The sequence below is a fragment of the Dryobates pubescens genome, chromosome 5 (assembly GCF_014839835.1).
Source record: "Dryobates pubescens isolate bDryPub1 chromosome 5, bDryPub1.pri, whole genome shotgun sequence".
In the NCBI taxonomy this organism is placed as follows: domain Eukaryota; kingdom Metazoa; phylum Chordata; class Aves; order Piciformes; family Picidae; genus Dryobates; species Dryobates pubescens.
Window position 1 is genome coordinate 12,886,901 of NC_071616.1, and position 21,609 is coordinate 12,908,509.

Here is a 21,609-nt window from a genome sequence, read left to right on the forward strand (position 1 = left end):
ATCCAGTTGCCAGTTTGTAGTAAGTAGGAGAGTTGGATAAATCTGAACAGAATTGTCTGGAATAAACTTACACTAGAGTCATAGTAGAAGTCTTGAGTCACTTTTATGCCTCAGTAGTGCCCTGGGATGTTTTTTGAAAAAACCACAATGATTTGTGTGTGCAGATACTAAAAAATACAGCTACTGTTAACATCTTTAATTGTAGATAAGGCTGGTAGGTGAAGAATCACAGAATAACTTTGGTGGGAAGAGACCTTCATGATCATCTAGTCCAACCTAGTAGACCAAAGCGAAGGTGTGTGGTGAAATACAGAGATGCCTGAAGCATCCATGACTCTTAGCTGACATTTCACGCCCATGTTCCACTTGAGTCGTCACTGAGTGCTGAATGTTTTTGTTTCCACAGGATCTTGTGGAGCAGGAACCTCAGCCATGGAGAACTCGGACAATGCAGAGGAGGAGAAGCCAACAGTTAGCAATGACAGCACAGAAAATGGGGCTGAAACGTCAACAGAAGAGCATCAGATGGACTTTAGTACAGAGATCATGAGTGTGACTGAGATGGAGCAGTCCCCTGATAGTTCCCCGGACCTGAATGAAGAGAACACACAGGAGAGTGAGATCCCCAACATCGAAAGCTTGCAAACGTCAGATATCGAGGCTAACTTCCCTCCAGACTTCGACAAGTTCTGGAAAGTGGTGGAGGACAATCCCCAGGACTTCACAGGATGGGTGTATCTGCTGCAGTATGTAGAGCAGGAGGTCAGTGCCTTCCCCCTTTCTCCTTATCTTCCCTGAAAGAATGAACACAAATCAAGGGTATACTAAGGACAAATCCAGTACAGTGCATTGAGCTTTTGTGGGTGCTGTTTTAATACAGTCACTTAGCACCCCAGCGTGGTGGGGATTGGAAGAGACCTCTGGTGATCAGCCAGTCCACCCCCACTGCTAAAGCAGGAGCACCCACAGCAGCTTTCCCAGGATCATAATGTCCTGCTGGGTTTGGAATCTCTTCAGAGAGAGAGAATCAACAGCCTCTCTGGGCAGCCTGCTCTAGGGCTCTAGCACCCTCATACCAAACAAGTTTCTCAGGTGGACCTCCTGGGTTCCAGTTTGTGCCTGTTGTTTCTTGTTCTGTCACTGAACACCACTGACAGGAGTCTGGCCTCATCTTCTTGCTGCCCACAGGTCCTTTGGCTCTTGCTGAGCATTGAGAAGATCCCCTCTTGGGCTGCTCTTCTCCAGGCTCAACAGCCCGTGTCTCTCAGCCTTTCCTCTTCACAGAGATGCTCCAGGCCCCTCAGCATCTTTGCAGTCTCCACTGTACTCTTTCCAGTAATTCCCTGTCTCTCTTGAACTGGGGAGCCCAGAATTGGGCCCAGGACTCCAGATGTGTCAGAGTGGAGGTGGAGGAGAACCTCCCTTGACCTGCTGGCCACACTCTTCTTCACATCTCCTAGGAGACCATTTGCCTTCTTGGCCACAAGGGCACATTGCTGGCTCCTGGGGAGCTTGTTGCCCACCACACTCCCTGGTCCTTCTCTGTGGAGCTGCTTTTGAGCAAGCCATTCCTCACCTGTACTGGTGCAGGGGCTTATTCCTCCTCAGCTGCAGGACTCTGTTTGCTCTTGTTGAATTTGATGAGGTTCTCCTGTGCCTAACTTTCCAGCATGGCCAGTTGCCCTTGAAAAATGTCATCGGCAGTGATCACAGAATAGAAATGATTGCTTTGAAGTTCTCAGAAATGACCAAATACAAATGTTTTTTTTCTGAAGTCATCAAAGATGACCAAGCAAAAATGATTGTTTTGAAGCCATCAGAGATGGCCAAGTAGAAATAATTGGTTTTCAGTCATTGGAAGAGGTTACTGACCACCAGGGATCGCTTTTAAGACAATCTGGAAGCAATGGTAGAGGTTAAGCTAACCTGGAGTTGTTTTGGAGGAGAGGATCCATTGCTCTTGTCTCTTTCCTGCAGAACCACCTGCCAGCTGCCAGGAAGGCCTTCGACAGGTTCTTCACCCATTACCCATACTGCTATGGCTACTGGAAGAAGTACGCGGACCTTGAGAAGCGCCACGAGAACGTCAAGCAGTCTGATGAGGTACGTAGGTAGCTGGGCACAGCTCTTGCCATTGCTCCTGTTGGCCAAAAAATGACTAAGCTCCCACAAGTCATTTGGCTGCCAGTGCCTGCCAGGTTGGTAGGAGTTTGGTGTGCACGTGTCACCCCTGTGGCATCTGTAGCTAATGTTTTTTCTCTTTGTTGGCAGGTGCGTTAAACCTCTACAGTTTGTCAAGCTTTGCAGTGCAAGCCCTCTGTAAATTACACTGCAGCTTAACAAGTAGGGCAGGGCTTTTCTCTCACTTCCCTTTGTTCCTCATTTTTCACAACTCTAGAGTTGGTTTTTTTATTCTTTTTTTTTTATTATTATTATTATTCTTTTCTATTTTTTTGCTGGTCACAATTGCTCCATCTCTATTGCATTTTTGGTCAGACGCTGTCAATGATGCTCTAATGGGTCTGTGCCCTATGGTCTGTACCCCAAAGCCTGCCCACACAACCTGGTCAGAATGCAGGGACCGCTGCGCTTTGAAGATCAAGACTCTGCACGTGGAGATCAGAACATTGCCATGTTCTATCCAACCTCCACCCAAATGGTAATGGTAGATTATTTAAACAAAATTCCAGTAATTAGTATGTCTGAGGTTCAGCGGATAACACAGTGTTGCCTCTCTACTGGGACACCATCACCTCTGTCAGCTACAGCTCCTCTTCTCTTCATAGGTTTATCGCAGAGGGCTGCAGGCCATTCCTCTTAGCGTTGATCTCTGGATCCATTATATAAACTTCCTCAAGGAGACCTTGGACCCTTCTGATCCTGAAACCAACAGCACCATCCGAGGGTGAGTTGAGAGCAGGCGGTGACAGACGAGGTCTGCGTGTACCCTTAAATATCTACTACTGTGGTCATTAAGGTTGGAAAAGACATCCAAGGTCATAGAGTCCAAACATCAACCCAAATACCATGACCACTAAGCTATATCCTAAAGAGATTCATGTGTTGAAGGGATGAGTTGATAGCAGCCTGCAGCTCCTTCAGGGAGATGGTGGAGCTAAATACCGTGAGAAAAGGTAGGTAACACGATCATAGAATCATGGAATTATTTGGGTTGAAAAAGCCCTCTTGGATCCCAGTACCACCATGGCCATTAAATCATGTCCAAAAGTGCCTTGTCCATGTGTTTATTGAACACTTCCGAGGGTGGTGACTACCGTCTCACTTTGCAGCCTGTTCCAATGCCTGACCACTCTTGCAGGACAGAAATTTTTCCTGATGTCCAACCTAAACCTCACCTGAGGCAATTTCAGGCCATTTCCTCTATCACCTGATAGCAGGGAGAAGAGATCAACCTCCAGCTAACTTCCAGCCTCCTTTCAGGGAGTTGTAGAGAGCTATGAGGTCTCTCCTCAGCCTTTTGTTTTCCAGATTAAACAACCCCAGTTCCCTCAGCTGCTCCATAAGACCTGTTCTCCAGGCACTTCACCAGCTTCCTTGCCCTTGTCTGTACCTGCTCTAGTCCCTCTCAATGTCTGGGAGTGAGAGACCCAAAACTGAACCCAGTACCTGAGGTGTGGCCTCACAATGTCCTACAGGGGCCAAATGTTGTGTCTTGAGAGCTTCAAACTGGATGTTAAGAACTACTTTGTGCAGTGCTGCAGCAAGTTCCCCAGAGAATCTGGGGAGTTTAATTCCTTGGAATTTAGATACAGGGATTTAATTCCTTGGAGATGTTCAGGGTGTGGCCAACATGATTCTGACCTCCTCTTTGGCTGGCAGTGGTCCTGCTTTTAGTGAGCAGTTGGACCAAAGGTTGATGCAAACCGTTATTGAACTGTAAGTTAGCTCCGGGCAACGTGATTGATGTATGGCTGTGCTAAACTGCTAAATAATGGGTTTGGAATCTGACAGGGTGGTAAAGATTGGGTGTTTTCCTCATGTCTTGCATACCTGCAAGTGGCTTTTCCTGTTGCCTTTATTCAGTTGTGGCAGTGGTAGAGGAGAAGGTGAGTCTGAGCTTTGTGAACTCGTGCAGATCTTTCTGCAGACACCTAGAGAATACTTTGAACAACTTCAATCTTGAACACAAGTGTGGCTGCAAGTAGATGAGGTTGCTCATAATTGTGGCATCATTAAGGGTGGTAAAGACTTCTAAGATCGTTGAGTCACAGCTTTTAACCAACACCTCTGTGACCACTAGACAAGCCACATCTACTTATTGTTTGATCACCCGATCTTCAAATGGGAGCCACAGCTTCCTTGTGCTCCCACTTCACCCAGGAACAGCTGTGCAATGGTTTCCCTTTCAGAGCCTACGAGCATGCAGTGCTGGCTGCGGGGACAGATTTCCGTTCTGACCGGCTCTGGGAGATGTACATCAACTGGGAGAATGAGCAGGGCAACCTGAGGGAGGTGACCTCCATCTATGACCGCATCCTTGGCATCCCGACGCAGCTCTACAGTCATCACTTCCAGAGGTAAAGAGAAACCAGTGATTTCACCCAATCCTAGTACATGGTGGTGGGAAGGGACCTCTGGAGATCGTCCAGTCCAACCCTCCTTGTTGAAGCAGTATCACCCACAACAGCTTGCCCAGGATCACAATGGCCAGCTGGGTCTGGAGTCTGTTCAGAGAAGGAGATTCCACAACCTCTCTGGGCAGCCTCCTCCAAGGCTCCTTAACCAGAACCCTTGGTTAATCAGCCTTCTGTATAACTTCTACAGACCTTTTTGTTTGGACATAAAGTATCTTCCTCTAAAGCTGCTCTTGTCCTTTGGCATCAGTTTTTGATGACGAGTGGTCTGTCATCTTCAGTGGTGAACCACTGGAGTGCATCACTCTTTTATTTCTCTTTGAAACAAGAAGGTTTTGGAGCTTGGCAGCTGGCAGAAGCTGCATTTTGTGTGTGTGTTGGCAGAAGCTGCATTCTCAGTACCACTCCAATCGATAAATCACCTCAGAGCCCCTCTGGGACTGATTGTTCAGCTCTGGGTGGGCAGTGTGTTGCCACATGACACATCAAGGTTGTGTTGCATTGTTTCTGCCTGCTCCCAGGTTTAAGGAACACATCCAGAACAACCTGCCTCGGGACTTCCTGACCACGGAGCAGTTTGTCCAGCTGCGCAGGGAGCTTGCCTCAGTCAATGGCCACACTGGGGAGGAGGCGCAGCCAGGAGATGACCTGCCCTCTGGGACTGAAGACATCACTGACCCTGCCAAGGTAGGCAGCCTGGGGGTGCTTGGGGATGTTCCTGCCTTGCTCTGTGCCTGAGGGATGAGTTTAGATGCAGACAGTTTGGTGTCTATGCAGCTGAGTTGTTCCTCTGGTTCTCCTGTGTGTCAGCTTGTCCATGGGAGACACCTTCTCAGAGGTAGTAAAGACATGGAGTTAAAAAATGATGGAAGTGGTGTGGAAAGCTTTAGGGGTTAACAGTAATTATACCATATTAGGAAATGAGTACAGAGGTGCCTGGCCAGGCAGCATTGATGGGATGAGGTTCAACAAGGCCAAGTGCTGGGTCCTGCGCTTAGGTCACACCAACCACATGAATGCTCCAGGCCCGGGGCAGAGTGACTAGAAAGCTGTGGAGCAGAGAAAGATCTGGGGGTGCTGGCTGACAGTGGCTGAAGATGAGCCAGCAGTGTGCCCAGGTGGCCGAGAAGGCCACCAGCATCCTGGCTTGGATCAGCAGTGGTGTGGCCAGCAGGGTCAGGGAAATGATTGGGCCCTTGTGCTGGGCACTGGAGAGGACACACCTTGAGTCCTGGGTTCAGTTTTGGGGCCTCAGACCAAGAAGGACATTGAAGTGCTGGAGAAGGTCCAGAGAAGGGCAACAAAGCTGATGAAGGGCCTGGAGAACAGGTCAGGTGAGGTGCAGCTGAAGGAACTGGGGTTGTTCAGCCTGGAGAAGAGGAAGCTGAGGGGAGACCTGGCTTTCTACAAATCCGTGAAAGGAGGTTGGAGCCAGGTGGGGGCTGGTCTCTTCCATCAAGAAATGAGGGACAGGACAGGAGGAAATAGCCTCAAGTTTCTCCAGGGGAGGTTTAGGTTGGATAGTAGAAGCAACTTCTTCACTGAAAGTTCAGGTTCTCATACACTGGAACAGGCTGCCCAGGGAGGTTATTGAATCCCCATCGTTGGAGATGTTGTAAAGACACAGAGATGTGGTGCTGAGGGGTGTGGTTTAGCACCAGCCTTGGTGGAGTCAGAGGATGGTTGGACTCAGTCTTAAATTATGTCTCTTCCAACCAAAATGATTCTGTGAGCAGCTGTGATCCAAGGAAATTGTTCTTCAGTAGTGGTCTGTGGAGGTTCACAACCTTCACAGGCATGTGGAAATGGGGCCATCCAGAGGAACTGTTGATTGAAACCATGTTTGACTTGGGTGAAAATCCATCTTTAGTCTCAATTACCTTCTGCATAAAGCAAAACTTGAGATAGAAAATCAGTTTAGTTGGATTGTGCTGAAGGTAAGGGCACCATGTGGACAGTGTCCTACCCCTTCCCCTGCCTCTTCAAGGCAACATCTCTGGTACTTCGGGTTCATGCACATGACTGTCACCCTAAAATGCATTTACAAAGGTGATGTGGTGTCTGCCTGTGTCACATCTTCGAACTTGTGTTTTAGCTGGTCACTGAGATAGAGAACATGAGGCACAGAATCATTGAGATTCACCAGGAGATGTTTAACCACAACGAACACGAAGTCAGTAAGAGGTGGACCTTTGAGGAAGCGGTAAGTCTGGATCTTCTATGTAAGGCAGGAGGTGCAAGAGCTTTGAACATAAACCCTGGAGTTAGGAATTGGGTGACAAACCCTGTGATTGGAGCTGCTGTGGGGCTTTCAGCAAAGATGGGCTTTCACACTCTGCTGTGTTTCTTCTGAAAAGCCAACTTGTAAGGGCAGCTCTGCCATCTGATCATTGAAATGTGGTTGAGGAGTGCCCAGGGAGAGGTGAGATGGGGTGCTGGTGATAAGTGGTCTTTAAACACATGGTCATGAGGTTTGTGTGTCAGGACTGCCTTGTGGCTGAGGTGCTGCAGGGCAATGCGGTGGAGGAGGTTCTGGCTGCCTGTCCTGAAGGGAGAATGGAATTTGGGTGGGTTTATGTTTAACCATCACGCTCCAAAACCTGAGATCATCTCTGGCTGCAGAGCTAATCCTGTCCTGAAAGGAGAATGGGTTCTCACTCTGAAACCGGGACACAGTTCACTTGAGTTTGCCAACAGTATCCATCAAACCTGCAGCTCCTGTCTACAAACCATTAAGTCATAAATTAGCCTGACCATTTGGCTGGGAGACATTTGCAGGGGCTCCTCATGTCCCCTGTCCTGTTGCTTATTGCACTAGGCCAGACACCTTATAGGCCAGAAGAACTTTGGAGAACCTTGAGTAGGGCAGCGAGGCTGTAGGGAGCAGGATGTTGGCTGGAGCAGGAGCATCTTCCAGTTGGGAGAGGTCTTGGCCATCAGTCTGCAGCAGATACTTCTTTGGTTCAGAGGGTTGCTACTGTGGCTGCTTCTGGAACACCATGGTTGCTCATTGGAACAAGTTGTCCAGGGAGGTTGTAGATGCCCCCTCCCTGACATGTTGTAGGCCAGATGAGACAAGGCCTTGAGCAACATGGTCTAGTGGGAGGTGTCCCTGCCCATGGCAGGGTGTTTGGAATCTTTAAGGTCCCTTCCAACCAAACCCATTCTGTGAACTCCAGCACACTGCATGTAACCACTCCAGCTCACATTGACTTTAGAACTCAGGTGGGTTCCTCTTTCTGTTCCACCGTGACCAGCCCCATACATCACAAAGAAGCAGAGCACACAAGGCACGTCCCTACAGTAGGGGAGGCTCAAATACACTGGAGTCTTGTGGAAAATGAGGATGTGAGTGAAGGTCTTCTTGGCTCATGAAGCTACAAATGATTACTTAGGAGAATGGTAGAACTGTGGACATACTGGAGAAAATGCGTAAGAAACAGGGTGTCCTCTTGTTCCGGGCCAGAATCAATACATCTCTGGAAAACCTGTTTGAAATACTCTGTTTTGTCAAGACGTGATTTAGACCCCATCCCTGGACACATTCAAGGTCGAGCTTGATGGTAGCCCTTGGCAGCCTGATCTAGTTGGAGGTGTCCCTGCTCAGTGGAGGGGAGCTGGACAAGATGACCTCTGAGTATCCCTTCCAACCCAATGCATTCTGTGATCTGTTCTGCAGATACCAACATGGTAGGCCTATGAGGTGTGTGAAGTACACGTTTTGTCTTGGAATGGATAGAAATGAGGTAGATTGATAACAGAGGTCAGATGAGTGATGGAGACCATTTAGACCTGTTTGCTTAAGGAACATAGTTTAGCACCAGACTCATTTGGGTTAGACAGTGGTTGGACTTGATGATCTTAAAGGTCTTTTCCATCCAAAATGATCCTATGAGTTTATTGTAGCAGGAACAGTGTAGCAGTGAAGTGGCTAAAAGAGCCTTGGGTTCCATAGTAGGGTTCAGTGAGGAGCGTGGAGGGGGTGATTTGCTTTACATTTCAGGTGGGTGTAAAGGATTGAACTTTAACTTCTTAATTATTGTGAGTTCTTGATGTGTTGTGTGGATGTCCCTGAGATGGAATTGCAGTACAGGAAAGAAATGATCAGGTAAAGGTAAAGATGGAGAGAGGAAAAGCAAGATCTCTGGAAGGATGCTCTGCTGCCTGTAGGTCAAAGCAGTGCTAGTACAGTAAGTACTTCAGCTCTCTATGTGGAATGCATTCATTGGTGTTCATCTTTGGGGTTCTTCAGCTGGGAGAAAAGGAAGCCGAGGGGAGATGTTTGGCTCTACAACTCTTTGAAAGAAGGTTGAAGCCAGGTGGGGATTGGTCTCCTCTCCCAAGGAACAAGTGATAGGACAAGAGGAAATGGCCTCAGATTACACCAGGGGAGGTTTAGTTTGCACATGAGGAACAATTTTTTCCCCAAAAGGGTTGCCAAGGTCTGGTCCAGGCTTCCCAGTGCAGTGGTGGAGTCCCCATCCCTGGAAGGGTTTAAAAGCCATGTAGATGTGGTGCTGAGGGACATGGTTTAGTGGTGACCTGTCAGTGCTGGGCTAATGTTTTGACTGGATAATCTTTGAGATCTTCACCAACCTCTATGATTCCATGATAATGTTGCTGTTACATTGTGACCACAGGTTTTAAAGGGATCAGCATCACCGAGTTCTTGCTCATCTTCTGTAACCACTTGCACTCCAAGAGCTTTCTAGAGCAAGAAGTGCCTAGCCTAGAATAATACCATCAGCATCTCTTGATCAGCACTTGGGTAACCCCAGTAGATCTGGCTGGATAATGTCCTTGGACATAAAGAGGAAGTTTGGACATTAGGAGGAAGTTCTTCACAATGAGGGTGGTGAGACACTGAAACAGGTTGCCCAGTAATGCAGTAGAGGCTCCATCTATGGAGACACTCAAGATCAGACTTGACTGGGCTCTGGGCAGCCCAATCTAGTTGCAGATGCCCCTGCTGACTGCAGGGGGGTTGGACAAGATGACCTTTGAGGGTCTCTTCCAACCCAATGCAATCTGTGATCGTTGTGGTCCCACAGTCCCACTGATTGAAGTGGTGTTCCTTGACTCTTGCAGATCAAGAGGCCTTACTTTCATGTCAAACCTCTGGAGAAAATTCAGCTGAAAAACTGGAAAGAGTACTTAGAGTTTGAGATAGAGAATGGCACTCATGAGCGAGTCGTGGTCCTCTTTGAGAGATGTGTTATTTCATGTGCCCTCTATGAGGACTTCTGGATTAAGGTAAGGGAGAAGTGGTTTGCCACCCATCATCTCCTTGCCGCTGGCAATACCTTGACCTAGTGACTAACCTTTTGTACTCTTTGTGGAACGTTGTTCATATATAACTATATCTGTTGCATTAGGAGATGGTCTGCTTGCAACCAGATTTGACTGCTGCATATGCCAACTTCGTTGCCTCTCTACGTCCTTCCTTACAGAAACTAGTCTAGTGGTTCCATAAAGGTGCTGAATGGGTTTAAAACAAAAGAATTTTATCACTCTGGCATGTTTGGAAAGGCAAATACAAGCTTTAAACTCTCCCATCTCTGCTCTGTTTTCAACCATAGTATGCCAAATACATGGAGAATCATAGTATTGAAGGAGTGAGGCATGTCTACAGCAGGGCTTGCACAATACACCTGCCTAAGAAACCCATGGTTCACATGCTGTGGGCAGCCTTTGAGGAGCAGCAGGGTAAGAGCAACCCCGGGGTTCTGCTGGGAGGGATTCTGGTGGTCAACAGGCTGTTGGGTGTCTCCTATCCTAAAGCCTCTCAACCGGTGTTTCAGGCAACATTGATGAAGCCAGGAGGATCTTGAAGACCTTTGAGGAGTGTATTCTAGGGCTGGCCATGATCCGCCTGCGCAGAGTCAGCTTGGAGCGCAGGCACGGCAACATGGAAGAAGCTGAGCACCTGCTGGAAGAGGCTATGAGGAACGCCAAGTCCCTCACTGAGTCCTCCTTTTATGCCATCAAATTAGCTCGGCACCTCTTCAAAGTACAGAAAAACCTTCCAAAGGCAAGAAAAGTGCTGTCAGAAGCCATAGACATGGACAAAGTATGTGTTCCCTCCTTGCTGTCCTTAACAACCCAACCCCCAAAGATCACCAGTCTTCTCTCTCTCTCTCTCTGAAGCATTTCTTTCCAAGTAGGGCAACAATGATGACAGGAGTTGTAGCTGTAATGGTTCATTACTGCATGGAGACACCAGTCCCTCTAAACTGAGGTTGCCCTACTTGTAGCTTGCAGCTCTTGCTCTATACCTTCCTTTTTCTTTTCTTGGAGAATCTCACTCTTCCAGATGTGTGCTCATCTCAAGAGTGAACAAAACCTGTGGGCTTGTAGAGTTTGTAGGTGTTGGGCACTCTAAATGCTCTTAGCTCAGTGCTAGGAAAGCGTGATGTGTCTTTTTGCACCGTTAGGTCATTTCTATGTGTCAAGCCAGGTCAGAGATGACCAATGTGACTAAAACCCCTTTTGTTGACTATTTTAGCATACAGTTCATGGTGTGAATGTTGTGGTGTGCTTGTGGTAGAGATACATTGACTACTGCATACCTAACATGGCCAGGGCACAGCTTCTAATGCATCTTTTGCACAGGAAAACACGAAGCTGTATCTCAACTTGCTGGAAATGGAGTACAGTGGTGACCTCAAGCAAAACGAGGAGAACATCTTGAGCTGCTTTGATAAAGCTGTCAACGGAGAGCTCTCCATTAAAATGAGGATTACCTTTTCACAGCGAAAAGTGGAATTCCTGGAAGATTTTGGTTCTGATGTAAACAAGTAAGAGGGGAACCTGTGCAGCAGCCAAGTTAGGGTTACTGTGAGAGTGCTGGGAGAAGCGGTAGGCTTAGCAGCATCCATTAAATGGTGCCTTTCACACCATCAGCTCTTTGGTGGTGGGTGATTTTCTCAACCCAATTCCTGGGTTTAGATAGTGATAGTGTGGGTAGCAGGACCAGGAGAGTGATTATCCCCCTGTACACCTTGAGTGTATTGGTTTCAGTTTCGGGCCCCTCACTCCAAGGACATTGAGAGGCTGGAGCATGTCCAGAGAAGGCCAAGAAAGCTGGTGAAGGGTCTGGAGAATAGGTCTGGTGAGGAGCAGCTGAGGGAACTGGGATTGTTTAGTCTGGAGGGAGTCTGAGCAGAGACCTCATTGCTCTCTACAACTCCCTGGAAGAAGGTTGGAGCCAGGTGGGGATTGACCTATTCTCCCTACATGTGTCATCAGGTGGATGATCACTGAGCTTGGTTTAGAATGGGGTTTGGGTGCCTGATCCCTGGAGCAGGCTGCGCAGAGAGGTTATGGAGTCTCCTTCTCTGGAGAATTTCCAAACCCAGCTGGACACTGTGATCTTGGCAAGCTGCTGTGGGTGACCCTGCTTTAGCGTTGAGGTTGGACTGGATGGTCTTCCAGCCCCACCATGCTGGGATCTGGGGATTCTGTGTACCTGTGGAACATTTTAATGTGGTTGCTCCCGTGTTTAAAATGTTGATGTGAGACCAGCTTTCTCTGTTGTCTTCCTTAGGCTTCTGGATGCATATGATGAACATCAAGCGCTTCTGAAGGAGCAGGACTCATTGAAAAGGCGAGCAGAGAACGGGTAGGGAGGAATTCTTCTGGGGTGTGAACCCAGATGGATTGATGGAGCAGTGTGGGGTGGCTGGGACAGGCACTGAGCTATAGCTGAGAGAACTTGGAAATGCCTCCTCCCTGGAGGTGTTCCAGGCCAGGCTGGATGAGGCCTTGAGCAACCTGGTCTACTGGAGGTTGTCCCTGCCCAAGGCAGGGAGGTTAAAACTAGGTGATCTTGAAGGTCCTTTCCAACCCCAAACACTCTGTGATTCTACAAATCTATGAAATGCTTAAAATACTTCTGATAACAGTCTTAGAGAGTTGTTTTTCCTTCAATGTGTGAATATTTACTAAAGTTTCACTCTGGATTTATAGTTTTTCACATAAATACAGATATTTTTCAGCTTTATGGCTATTGGTGCAAGACTAAAATCCCTGGTTTCTGATCACTTGATGTTAGGTCAGTGGTTGGACTCTATGATCTTAGAGGTCTTTTCCAACCAAAACAGTTCTATGATTCTAGAAAGTAAATATGCTTTCAGCACAAACATGGCTTTTGCTGTCTCAGTTTGAGCACCAGAAGGATTTGAACACCAGAGCACAGAATCATAGAATTGTTTGGGTAGGAAAAGCCCTCTAAGATCATCGAGTCCAACCACTGAACCAACCGTGTCCCAGAGTTCCATGGCCACACATTTCCTGAAACCTCCAGGGATGGTGACTCCACCACCTCCCTGGGCAGCCTGTTCCAATGCCTGACCACTCTTGCAGGGAAGATATTTTTCTTCTCATCCAACCTAAACCTCCCCTGACACAATTTCAGGGCGTTTCCTCTTGTTTTGTCACTTGACACTAGAGGACCAGCCCCCACCTGGCTCCAGCCTCCTTTTAGGGAATTGTAGAGAGCAATGAAGTCTCCCCTCAGACTCCTATTCTTCAGGCTGAACAACCCCAGTTCCCTCAGCTGCTCCTCACCAGTCCAGTTCTCCAGACTCTTCACCAGCTTTGTTGCTGCTGCTTCTTGAAGCACAGTTTACTGTCCTCTAAATGAAATTATTCTGCCCTACTGGGACAGGCCAATGAATATTAAAGTAGTCCTTCCTCTTAGCCGTTGCATCCTTCCCCATGCACAGATCAGCCCAGAACCTAACCTCTGACTCATTCACAAGTAGCTGTTTAACTTCACAGGTCAGAGGAGCCAGATGAGAAGAAAATGCTGACAGATGACCCAGCTCTGGCATCAGCACAGATGATGGATGGAGACATGCAAGTCAACCAGGCAGCCTACAACTACAACGCCTGGTACCAGGTGGGTGTGGGGGGTCCTCCTGGACATTGTGGCTGTATCGATGGCCCAGTGTCAGCTGGAGAGGAAAGCCTGGAGTCAAGATAGAGCTCCTGGTTTTGTGCATTCCTCTCTGGCCTCTATGCATGGCTCTCTGTGGACCAACATCATGGAATCACAGACTGGTTTGGGTTGGAAGGGACCTTTAAAGCTCATTTAGTCCAACTGTGCAGTGAGCCAGGGGCATCGTCACCTAGAGCAGCTTGTTCAGATGTGTGGTTTGGTGTTTAGATGTTTACATTAAGGGAAGTGTGACAGTTGAGATTGTGACATTGCTGGTGAAGGGCAGTGGACCTGTGTGTGCTGAAACATTTGGCCAGGTGACCCACCTCAAGATGTCAGTTTACCATGTGATAGTCACTTTCTTGGGCTAGTAGTTTCTGTGACATCTTGCTCAAGATGAGTCTGCCACAGCTTGGTTTTGTGACTATTCTTCCATGGCACTTCACTTCATCCTCTGGAGTGGCATAAAGCACTCTGACTTAGTCACTCTGACTTAGTCAAGTCTTGGTTTCTTCTTCTTGCCTGTAGCTCCAGCAGCCTCCAGGATATGCTCTGCTTGCATTTGGCCTGACTGGCCATTTGGTGTCCTGCCTTGTCCAAGGGGCAGGCTGGAAAATCAGAGCTTCAAGCCTGTCTTCCTATAGGAGGTTAAGATGGGAAGGGTTGGTAGTGCAGGCATGGACTTCTGCTTCTCCTGAGTTGTGAGGCATGACAGGTCCAACTGAGATGTTTGATGAAGGAGTTAATGGAAACTTGTTTAGACTGAGAGGAGCCTGCCAAGCTCATGAGGGAAGCGTTTGCAGATGGCACACTAAGTGATAGCGTATCACAGTGGTTTAGAACTGCCCCCATCAAGTATTCTTTGCAGAGCCAGGTGGTGAAAGGTATCTCACCAAGCATGGGGACACTGCCAGGACAGCTGCTCCAAGCTGTGAAACACAGCCATAGGGAATAGCAGACTTGGTGTTGATGGAGATCTCGGTCCTGTGCTACACAGGGCAAGAGGATGGGGCCAGACTCTTTTCATTGGTGCCCAGTGACAGGACAAGGAGTAGAGGTCACAAACTGAAACCCAATAGCTTCCATCTGAAGATGAGAAGCTTCTTCAGTGTGAGGGTGCTGGAGCCCTGGAGCAGGCTGCCTGGAAAGGTGGCAGAATCTCCTACTCTGGAGAGCTTCCAGACCCACCTGGCCATTGTGATCCTGGACAAGCTGCTGTGGGTGCCCCTGCTTTAGCAGGGGCCTTGGACTGGATGATCTCCAGAGGTCCCTTCCAACCCCACCATGTTGGGATTCTGTGATTCCAGTCACAAGAGGTTGAAATCCTCTCAGTGCCAGTCATAATGGGGTGTCCTTTGGAGCACAGGCAGTCGGTAACCTTGCCATGTGTTGTTGCCTTCCAGTACAACTACCAGAATGCCTGGAATTACGGACAGTATTACCACCCAACTTGATCCCAGGAGCAGCTGGAGCTCACCGTGCTGCAGTTTCAACCAAGATGGAATAAAAATAATAATAATAATAAAATAAAAATCTCTATTTTTCTAAGTGGGGGCTGTGAAAGGACTGCTGTCATAGCTGCTTTTTGGTCTTCTGCATGTGAAAGGAGCTGATGTTCACAGGGTATGTGTGCAGTAACTGCTCAGTGGTATCTGTCCGACTCTAGCTGACCATCAACCCATTGGTTTTGTTAATTCCCTGCGCTAATGGATGGAGAGAGCTGAGGAGTTCAGTCCTGTCATGATTCCATAGATCGAGTTGGTGAAGCTGTAGGGCTTTGGTGTCTCCTTGAACTGCTGCAGGACACAAGGAGGTTGGGACAGCACCACGACCTGCGCTACAGTGAGACGTCCTCTGTGTCCCACTCCAAATCCCAACCTGCTTTTTGTTGTCACCATGGAATCTCCTCACCTTTGAAGGCAACCTCTGCCAGCTACTTTTTCTCCATGAGATCAGAGAGGAAGAGGCTGTGCAAAAAATGATGTTCTTTTATAAAGCACAAGTGGTGTCCGGGGTGAGTTTTGTATCTAGAGTTTCTCATGTACACAGTGTGTGAGCAAACATTTGTGTTGGGTTTTTTTCATTTTGATCAAAGTGATCATTCCCATTTTTTGTAATAAAAGCAAGGAATGCAATAGTCCTCTGAGTTTTCTTGGGTTACCTCTCTCCAACCAGCACTAAGGGGGTATGGGGGGGGGGGGGCCTCAGTTCGAACTGGAGCGACTAGGGCATGTGGACACCTTGGGAAGGGTTGGGACATGTCTGTAGTTTGCTTCTAGAACCTGGCATTTCCATAAAACACCTTTACAGGAGAGATGCAGTGAGTTTTCTTTATCTAAATGAAGCACTTCCCAGAGTCTAAGTAATTTCTTCCCCTTTCTGCTATTTCAAATAAAAATAGCTATCTTCCAGAGAAGACAGGAGCTAGGGCTCACAGTACCTGCTTCTCAGTCAACACCAAGGGACAGTAGCAGCCATGGCCATTCCACATGGATCTGCTTCTTGCAGCAGTGCCCTGGGGCTCTATCCAAGCTGTCCCCCACAGTAAGAGAAGGCAGTTTGATGGTGAGCAGAGACACAAGAGAGAAACTCGCATGCACATACAAACTAAGTTTCTTTAGTGGTGTCACTGTACAGCAGTTGGGAGGAGGGCAAACAGACCGGGTTTGGGGACAAGGCCACAGTTGTAACTATTTCCTGGAGTTACAAGAGCAGAACTGCATTGTCAGGAGCTTTCTTGATCCTAAAATGGATTCCCCAGCAGCAGAGGAAAGGTGATTTCACTCAATATCCACCAGTTCTACCTCAAAGAAAAGCTTTGCATTGGGCGGAATCCTGTGGACGTACATTAAGGAATGTTAACATCAAGCACAGATCCTACCAGAGCCAAGGCAGTGCTGACTGGGAGTTGAGTTACCAGCTGTTCTGGGCCCCTGTGCTGGGTTTCCACTTCACTGACCACATCAACATCTTGGCTGCTGTCTGCCACCAGCTGTCATGGGTTCCCATGTCCCACATGGCAGGGGGGTGGAGTGAGATGATCCCTTCCAACCCAGCCTAACCTGTGGTTCTCATTGTTCCCATCCCTCTAAAGCAGCTGAGTTGTCTCCATTTTGACCTTCCTCTGGGAGGAGGTCAGACTGTCCTGCTGCCCTGCAGAGGGAAAAGGAATGGCCGGAGAGCCACTGAAATGACCATGAGATAGGATTTCAGTGAGAATGATCCTTTCCTCTGATAAAAGAAACATGGCTGCTTGATGCTGCAGGATCACTCAGTTCTGTATTTCAGCCTTCTGCCTCTACATCTGGAGCAAAACTTCCCTCCCACCTCCACTACACCTGATAGTATTCCCCACTACTGCTGTGGGAAGAAGCAGATGGAGAATAGGATGTTCTTCTCTCCATGAGTTCTCTCTGCAGTTGTTAGTATTCTAAGCCTGCTGTGAGTGACAAATGCTCCCACCATCATATCCCTGGCCATAGAACACTTGATTCCACCAAGCATGTCCAAGCTAGTCGAGTAAGAAGTTGCAGAAGGATACTTGGCATCAGGCTGCCCCTTCTTGCCGTATGCCCACTCAGGTTCAATCTCCAGCTGAGCCTTCTCTCCTTTACTCATCGTGAGGAGGGCTTCATCCCACTGAAAAACAAATCAGCCCCAACTCAAACCAACCACAGCAGAACACAACAGTCAGATTCATACAATCACAGAACGGTTTGGGTTGAAAGAGACTATCAAGATTACCTGGTTGCAAACCCCCTGCCATAGGCAGGGACAGCTCTTGCTAGACCAGGTTCCTCCAGGCCTCATCCAACCTGGCCTTGAACACCTCCCAGGACGGGGCATACACTACCTCCTAGGGCAACCTGTTTGTGTGTCTTCACAGTGCCTCAGTCCCAAAGAGCTCTGCAGGAGTGCTCCACCACTGATTCTGTTTCAGGTCTGGTCCCTGGCCCTGCCCAAAGCTGCTATGGGGCTCAGCACCCTACCAATTTCACCAAAGCCAGCTGCTCAAAGGAGATAGCTGGCACTCACACAACCCTGGCAGCTAACAGGCTGAAGGAACCCACTGCTGCCTCTGCAGAGCTGACCGTGTGCCCAGGGACACTGTCCCCAGCTCTGATCCCGTCACATATAAAGGCCTTCTTGCCAACAGTAGCAGAAGCACAGATGAGGCTGGAATGGGTTTGGGTTGTTTTTTAAGTCAAGTGATCAGAAGATCACCCAAACACAGCATGGTGGGGTTGGAAGGGACCTCTGGAGATCATCCGGTCCAACCCCCCTGCTAAAGCTGCATCATCCACAGCAGCTTGCCCAGGATCACAATTGTCCAGCTAGGTTTGGAATCTCTTCAGAGAAGGAGACTCCACAACCATCCTGGGCAGCCTCATCCAGGGCTCCAGCAGCCTCACACCAGACAAGTTCCTCCTTGCACTCTTACCTCATGCACACAGCCACCACCTTCACCACAGGCTCAGCAGCAGCAAGACAGAAGTTCAGCACCTCACGTGCTGTGCACCTATGTTGGTATCTCGCAGACATACCAAGTTCACACCAGTGTCTGTGATTTCCACTCTAGCAGAAGGATGTGAAGCACACTTGTTTCTTCTTTGGCCAAACATCCCCCTCATACAGCTCTCACCAGCTCTGCTGAAACACTTAGTGCTGGAGGGAGCAGAGGAATCACGGAATTGTCTGGGTTGCAAGAGCCCTCAAAGAACATCGAGTCCAACCTTCAAGCCAACACCACTATGACCATTAAACCATGTCCCAGAGTGCCATGTCCACTCACTTCTTGAACACCTCCCTGGGCAGCCTATTCCAATGCCTGGCCACTCTTGTAGGAAAGGAATTGTTCTTCATATCCACCCTAAACCTCCCCTGGTGCAACTTCAGGCTATTTCCTCTTGTTCTGTCACCTGATACTGGGGAGAAGAGACCAAACCCCCCACATGGCTCCAACCTCCTTTCAGGGAGTTGTAGAGAGCAACGAGGTCTCCCCTCAGCCTCCTCTTTTCCAGACTAAACACCATTTCCCTCATCTGCTCTTGACCGGACCTGTTCTTCAGGCCCTTCACCAGCTTCGTTGCCCTTCTCCTGATATGCTCCAGCACGTTTGCCCAGGGAGGTGGTGGAGTCCCCATCCCTGGAGGTGTTCAAGAGGGGATTGGACATGGCACTTGGTGCCATGGTTTAGTCATGGGGTCTGTGGTGACAGGTTGGACTCAATGATCTTTGAGGTCTCTTCCAACCTTAGTGATTCTGTGATTCGTGTTACAGCATCCAACTGCAACTCATTTCAGTGCACCAGAGCAGCTAACATTTGGAGTTTCAGCATCCAGGTCTGAGTTAATGGTTGAACTGAACTATGGTCTTAGGCTGCCAGTTGGACTCAACGATCTGGGAGGTCTCTTCAACCAAACCAGTTCTATGTAGGAGGCAAATGGCAAGATGCTGAGCGAAAACAACCTTCTGACAGACTAAAGCACACTGAATGTACCCAGTGATTGATGGAGCCCCAGCAACCTGATAACCCTCCTGCTGTGCCAAGCACTAGACAGACAGGCACAAGAGACTGAGCTCCTCCTGAGGAACACGGCGTTGTTCCACTCCTCTTCACCCACTATTTCAGGAGGGGAATGCCACTGCAGATGGGTGAGTGCATCTCTGAGAAACAAATACATCCTGCAGACGCTTCCAACTCTGTACCCAAGAGCAGCAGCTCGAAATTTGCTCCCCATCAGTCAGAAGTCCTGCAGAATGGAAACTTTGGGCATTCTGAGGGAGTTGTTAATGAGTTACTTACCCCTCTGATGACTTTTCCTACGCCAACTTTGAAACTTAAAGGTTTGGCTGCTTTCTTCTTCTTTGCACCTGGAAGACAGTTTCACGTCCGTTTGCTTTAGCGTCCCACCAGTACACCCCGTGCTGCTGCCTACAGTTGCTATTCTGATCGTGCCTTGCATAAATATCTGTTCTTAGCGTATTATTTTTAGCCCACTCTCAGATTTTTTTTAGGGGAAAACTTAGTGCTGTGCACTAAAAATATTCATCTCCACAGGGGATACACTACACCAAGCTTCTTCCAATCCCTTTCATTCCAGCGTCTCTGTCTTTAAGGCCTTATTACAGAAGTACACCAAAATTTGTCTTTTGAGAGAAACTAACTGTTGGTGCTTGAGTTCTAGAGATAAGGGAAGTTCCCCAAGCAGGAATCATCTTTCCTGTTTTCAGTTTCAGCCCCGATTAAATCCCTGCATTTCACATTCTCTCCAGCCTGGAGAATGCCAAACATTGAGGTCTGGCAAGACGCAGCATTTGTCACTTGACACCAGGCAGCCTTAAAATACTGCTGTGCATTCTCTCCTGGAGAAACCAGGCTGCAGAGACACCTCTAAGTCAGCTCCAGAAGCAGTTTGCCTGGACTCCTGCCACACACATCTCCCAGAATTTTGTTTGATGAGTCCAGTTAATTTCCTGTACGTGCACTTGTAACAAAAGCCAGGCAGTATTAGATAGGGTCTTACTTGTCTGAACGTTGGTATCAAAGACTGTTCCATCCTGTAGCTTTCCTGTATACCAGCAATGGACAGTGTCTCCTTTCTTTGGGAAGTTGGTTTTATCACCCTTCTTTAAAATGGATTTTGTGTACTTTGGTGGCCCCTGGGTTCATGGGAAAAAAAAAAAAATGGAGAGATGATTGCAGCATTAACCAGTCTCACACCAGTGACCTTCAAGATCAAACAACCACTTGGTTTGGCGTAGTGAATGGACACATTCAGAGTTAATAAATGGCATGGTTTTGGGCCCCTCACTTCAAGGAGGACATTGAGGGCCTGGAGCCAGTCCACAACAAAGCTAGTGAAGGGTCTGGGCAACTGGTCTGGTGAGCAGCTGAGGGAAGTGGGATTACTCAGCCTGGAGAAAAGGAGACTGAGGGGAGATATTCTGGTTCTCTACAGCTCCCTGAAAGGTTTGAGCCAGGAGGGGGGGTGGTCTTTTCTCCCCAGTATCAGGTAATCAAAGCAGAGGAAGTGGCCTGAACTTGTGCCAGGGGAGGTTTGGGTTGGCTACTCACAGAATTTCTTTCCTGCAAGAGTGGTCAGACATTGGAACAGGCTGCCCAGGGCGGTGGTGGAGTCACCATCCCTGGAGGTGTTCAAGAAACATGTGGACATAGAGCTTTGGGATGCGGTTTAATGGCCATAGACGTGCTGGGGCAATGATTGAATTTGATGATCTTTGATGTCTCTTCCAACTCAAACAATTCTGTGATTCTACATGCTCCTGCAGGGCTGTAATATTTGGGCAATATGGGGCACAGTGCTCACCCTAAAGCACAGCTTTGAGACAGATGCCCAACACCAGCTCAAGTTACAGAAGCTGTATAATAACAAGGCATGATGCAAACACCAGATTAATTACTCTAAACAGGTTTTTGAGACCACTTTGATTTGGCTGCCCCACACGATGGCTCAAACACCACACCACCAACCTCATCCACTGCCTCCTCGGGCTTTGCAGCTTTGCCCTTGGCCTCCTCTGCCTTCACAGGCTTTGCCTTCTCCGCTGCCTTCTCTGCACCGTCTGTGCCCTTGAACCTCTGAGGAGAAAAAGAGAAGCTGCAGCCATCAACAACCACCCCCTGTCCCCCAACCTCCCTGCCCCAAACCCTCCAGCCCCGCAGCCCCTCACCTGCGTGTGGAAGAGCTGCGTGTAGGCCGCGATCAGCTGCTCCTTATTCGCCGTCTTAGCCACATTCTTCACCTGCCCCAGAAGCTTGTGCTCGGCCAGAAACTGCAGAGACAAGCCAGTAAGGAGGAGAAGGGGGAGAGAAAACCTTTGTACGCGTCAATCACCTTTCCCGGCCTTACCGCCTGGGCTGCGTGCTCCTGAAGGAATTTAATGATATCCTTCTTGGGCAGCGCTTCACTCCTCAGTTCCTCAGCACTCCAGGGCTGCGCCGGACCCGCCGTGGCCGCCGCCATTTTCCCGCCTGCAGCTGCCGCCGCCGCCGCCACCTCCTCCTGCCAGTACCGCCCAACTTTCCCGTCGATCCCGCGGCCGCCGGCG

At 48.7% G+C, this 21,609-nt stretch overlaps 2 protein-coding genes and 1 non-coding gene across 4 annotated transcripts; 2 read left to right on the top strand and 1 right to left on the bottom strand.

Moving 5' to 3' along the window:
• Positions 1-409: 409 nt before the first annotated feature.
• Positions 410-15,664, top strand: PRPF39 (pre-mRNA processing factor 39). Of its 2 annotated transcripts, XM_009897188.2 has the most exons (13): positions 410-762; positions 1,978-2,103; positions 2,787-2,905; positions 4,371-4,538; positions 5,117-5,282; positions 6,691-6,798; positions 9,684-9,848; positions 10,175-10,301; positions 10,397-10,665; positions 11,208-11,392; positions 12,142-12,216; positions 13,377-13,497; positions 14,940-15,664. In XM_009897188.2, exons 1-13 carry the CDS (start codon positions 433-435, stop codon positions 14,988-14,990), a joined length of 2,010 nt encoding a protein of 669 aa, XP_009895490.2. In that variant the 5' UTR covers positions 410-432; the 3' UTR covers positions 14,991-15,664. The 2 variants fall into 2 exon arrangements, with proteins under 2 accessions (XP_009895490.2, XP_054017597.1); XM_054161622.1 differs by lacking the exon at positions 410-762 and having other exon boundaries at positions 1,985-2,659.
• On the top strand, positions 10,759-10,840 carry LOC128897272 (small nucleolar RNA SNORD127). The gene has a single exon (XR_008462287.1). It is a non-coding gene; the product is annotated as a small nucleolar RNA SNORD127 (small nucleolar RNA).
• Positions 15,665-16,133: 469 nt separating the features above from the next.
• FKBP3 (FKBP prolyl isomerase 3) lies at positions 16,134-21,568 on the bottom strand. Its single transcript, XM_054161624.1, has 7 exons — positions 21,411-21,568; positions 21,232-21,333; positions 21,032-21,139; positions 20,064-20,199; positions 19,343-19,410; positions 17,078-17,175; positions 16,134-16,371 (listed from the first exon to the last, which is right to left on the bottom strand). The coding sequence occupies exons 1-7, from the start codon at positions 21,522-21,524 to the stop codon at positions 16,317-16,319; spliced, it is 681 nt and encodes a 226-aa protein (XP_054017599.1). The 5' UTR covers positions 21,525-21,568; the 3' UTR covers positions 16,134-16,316.
• Between the last annotated feature and the right edge of the window lie 41 nt (positions 21,569-21,609).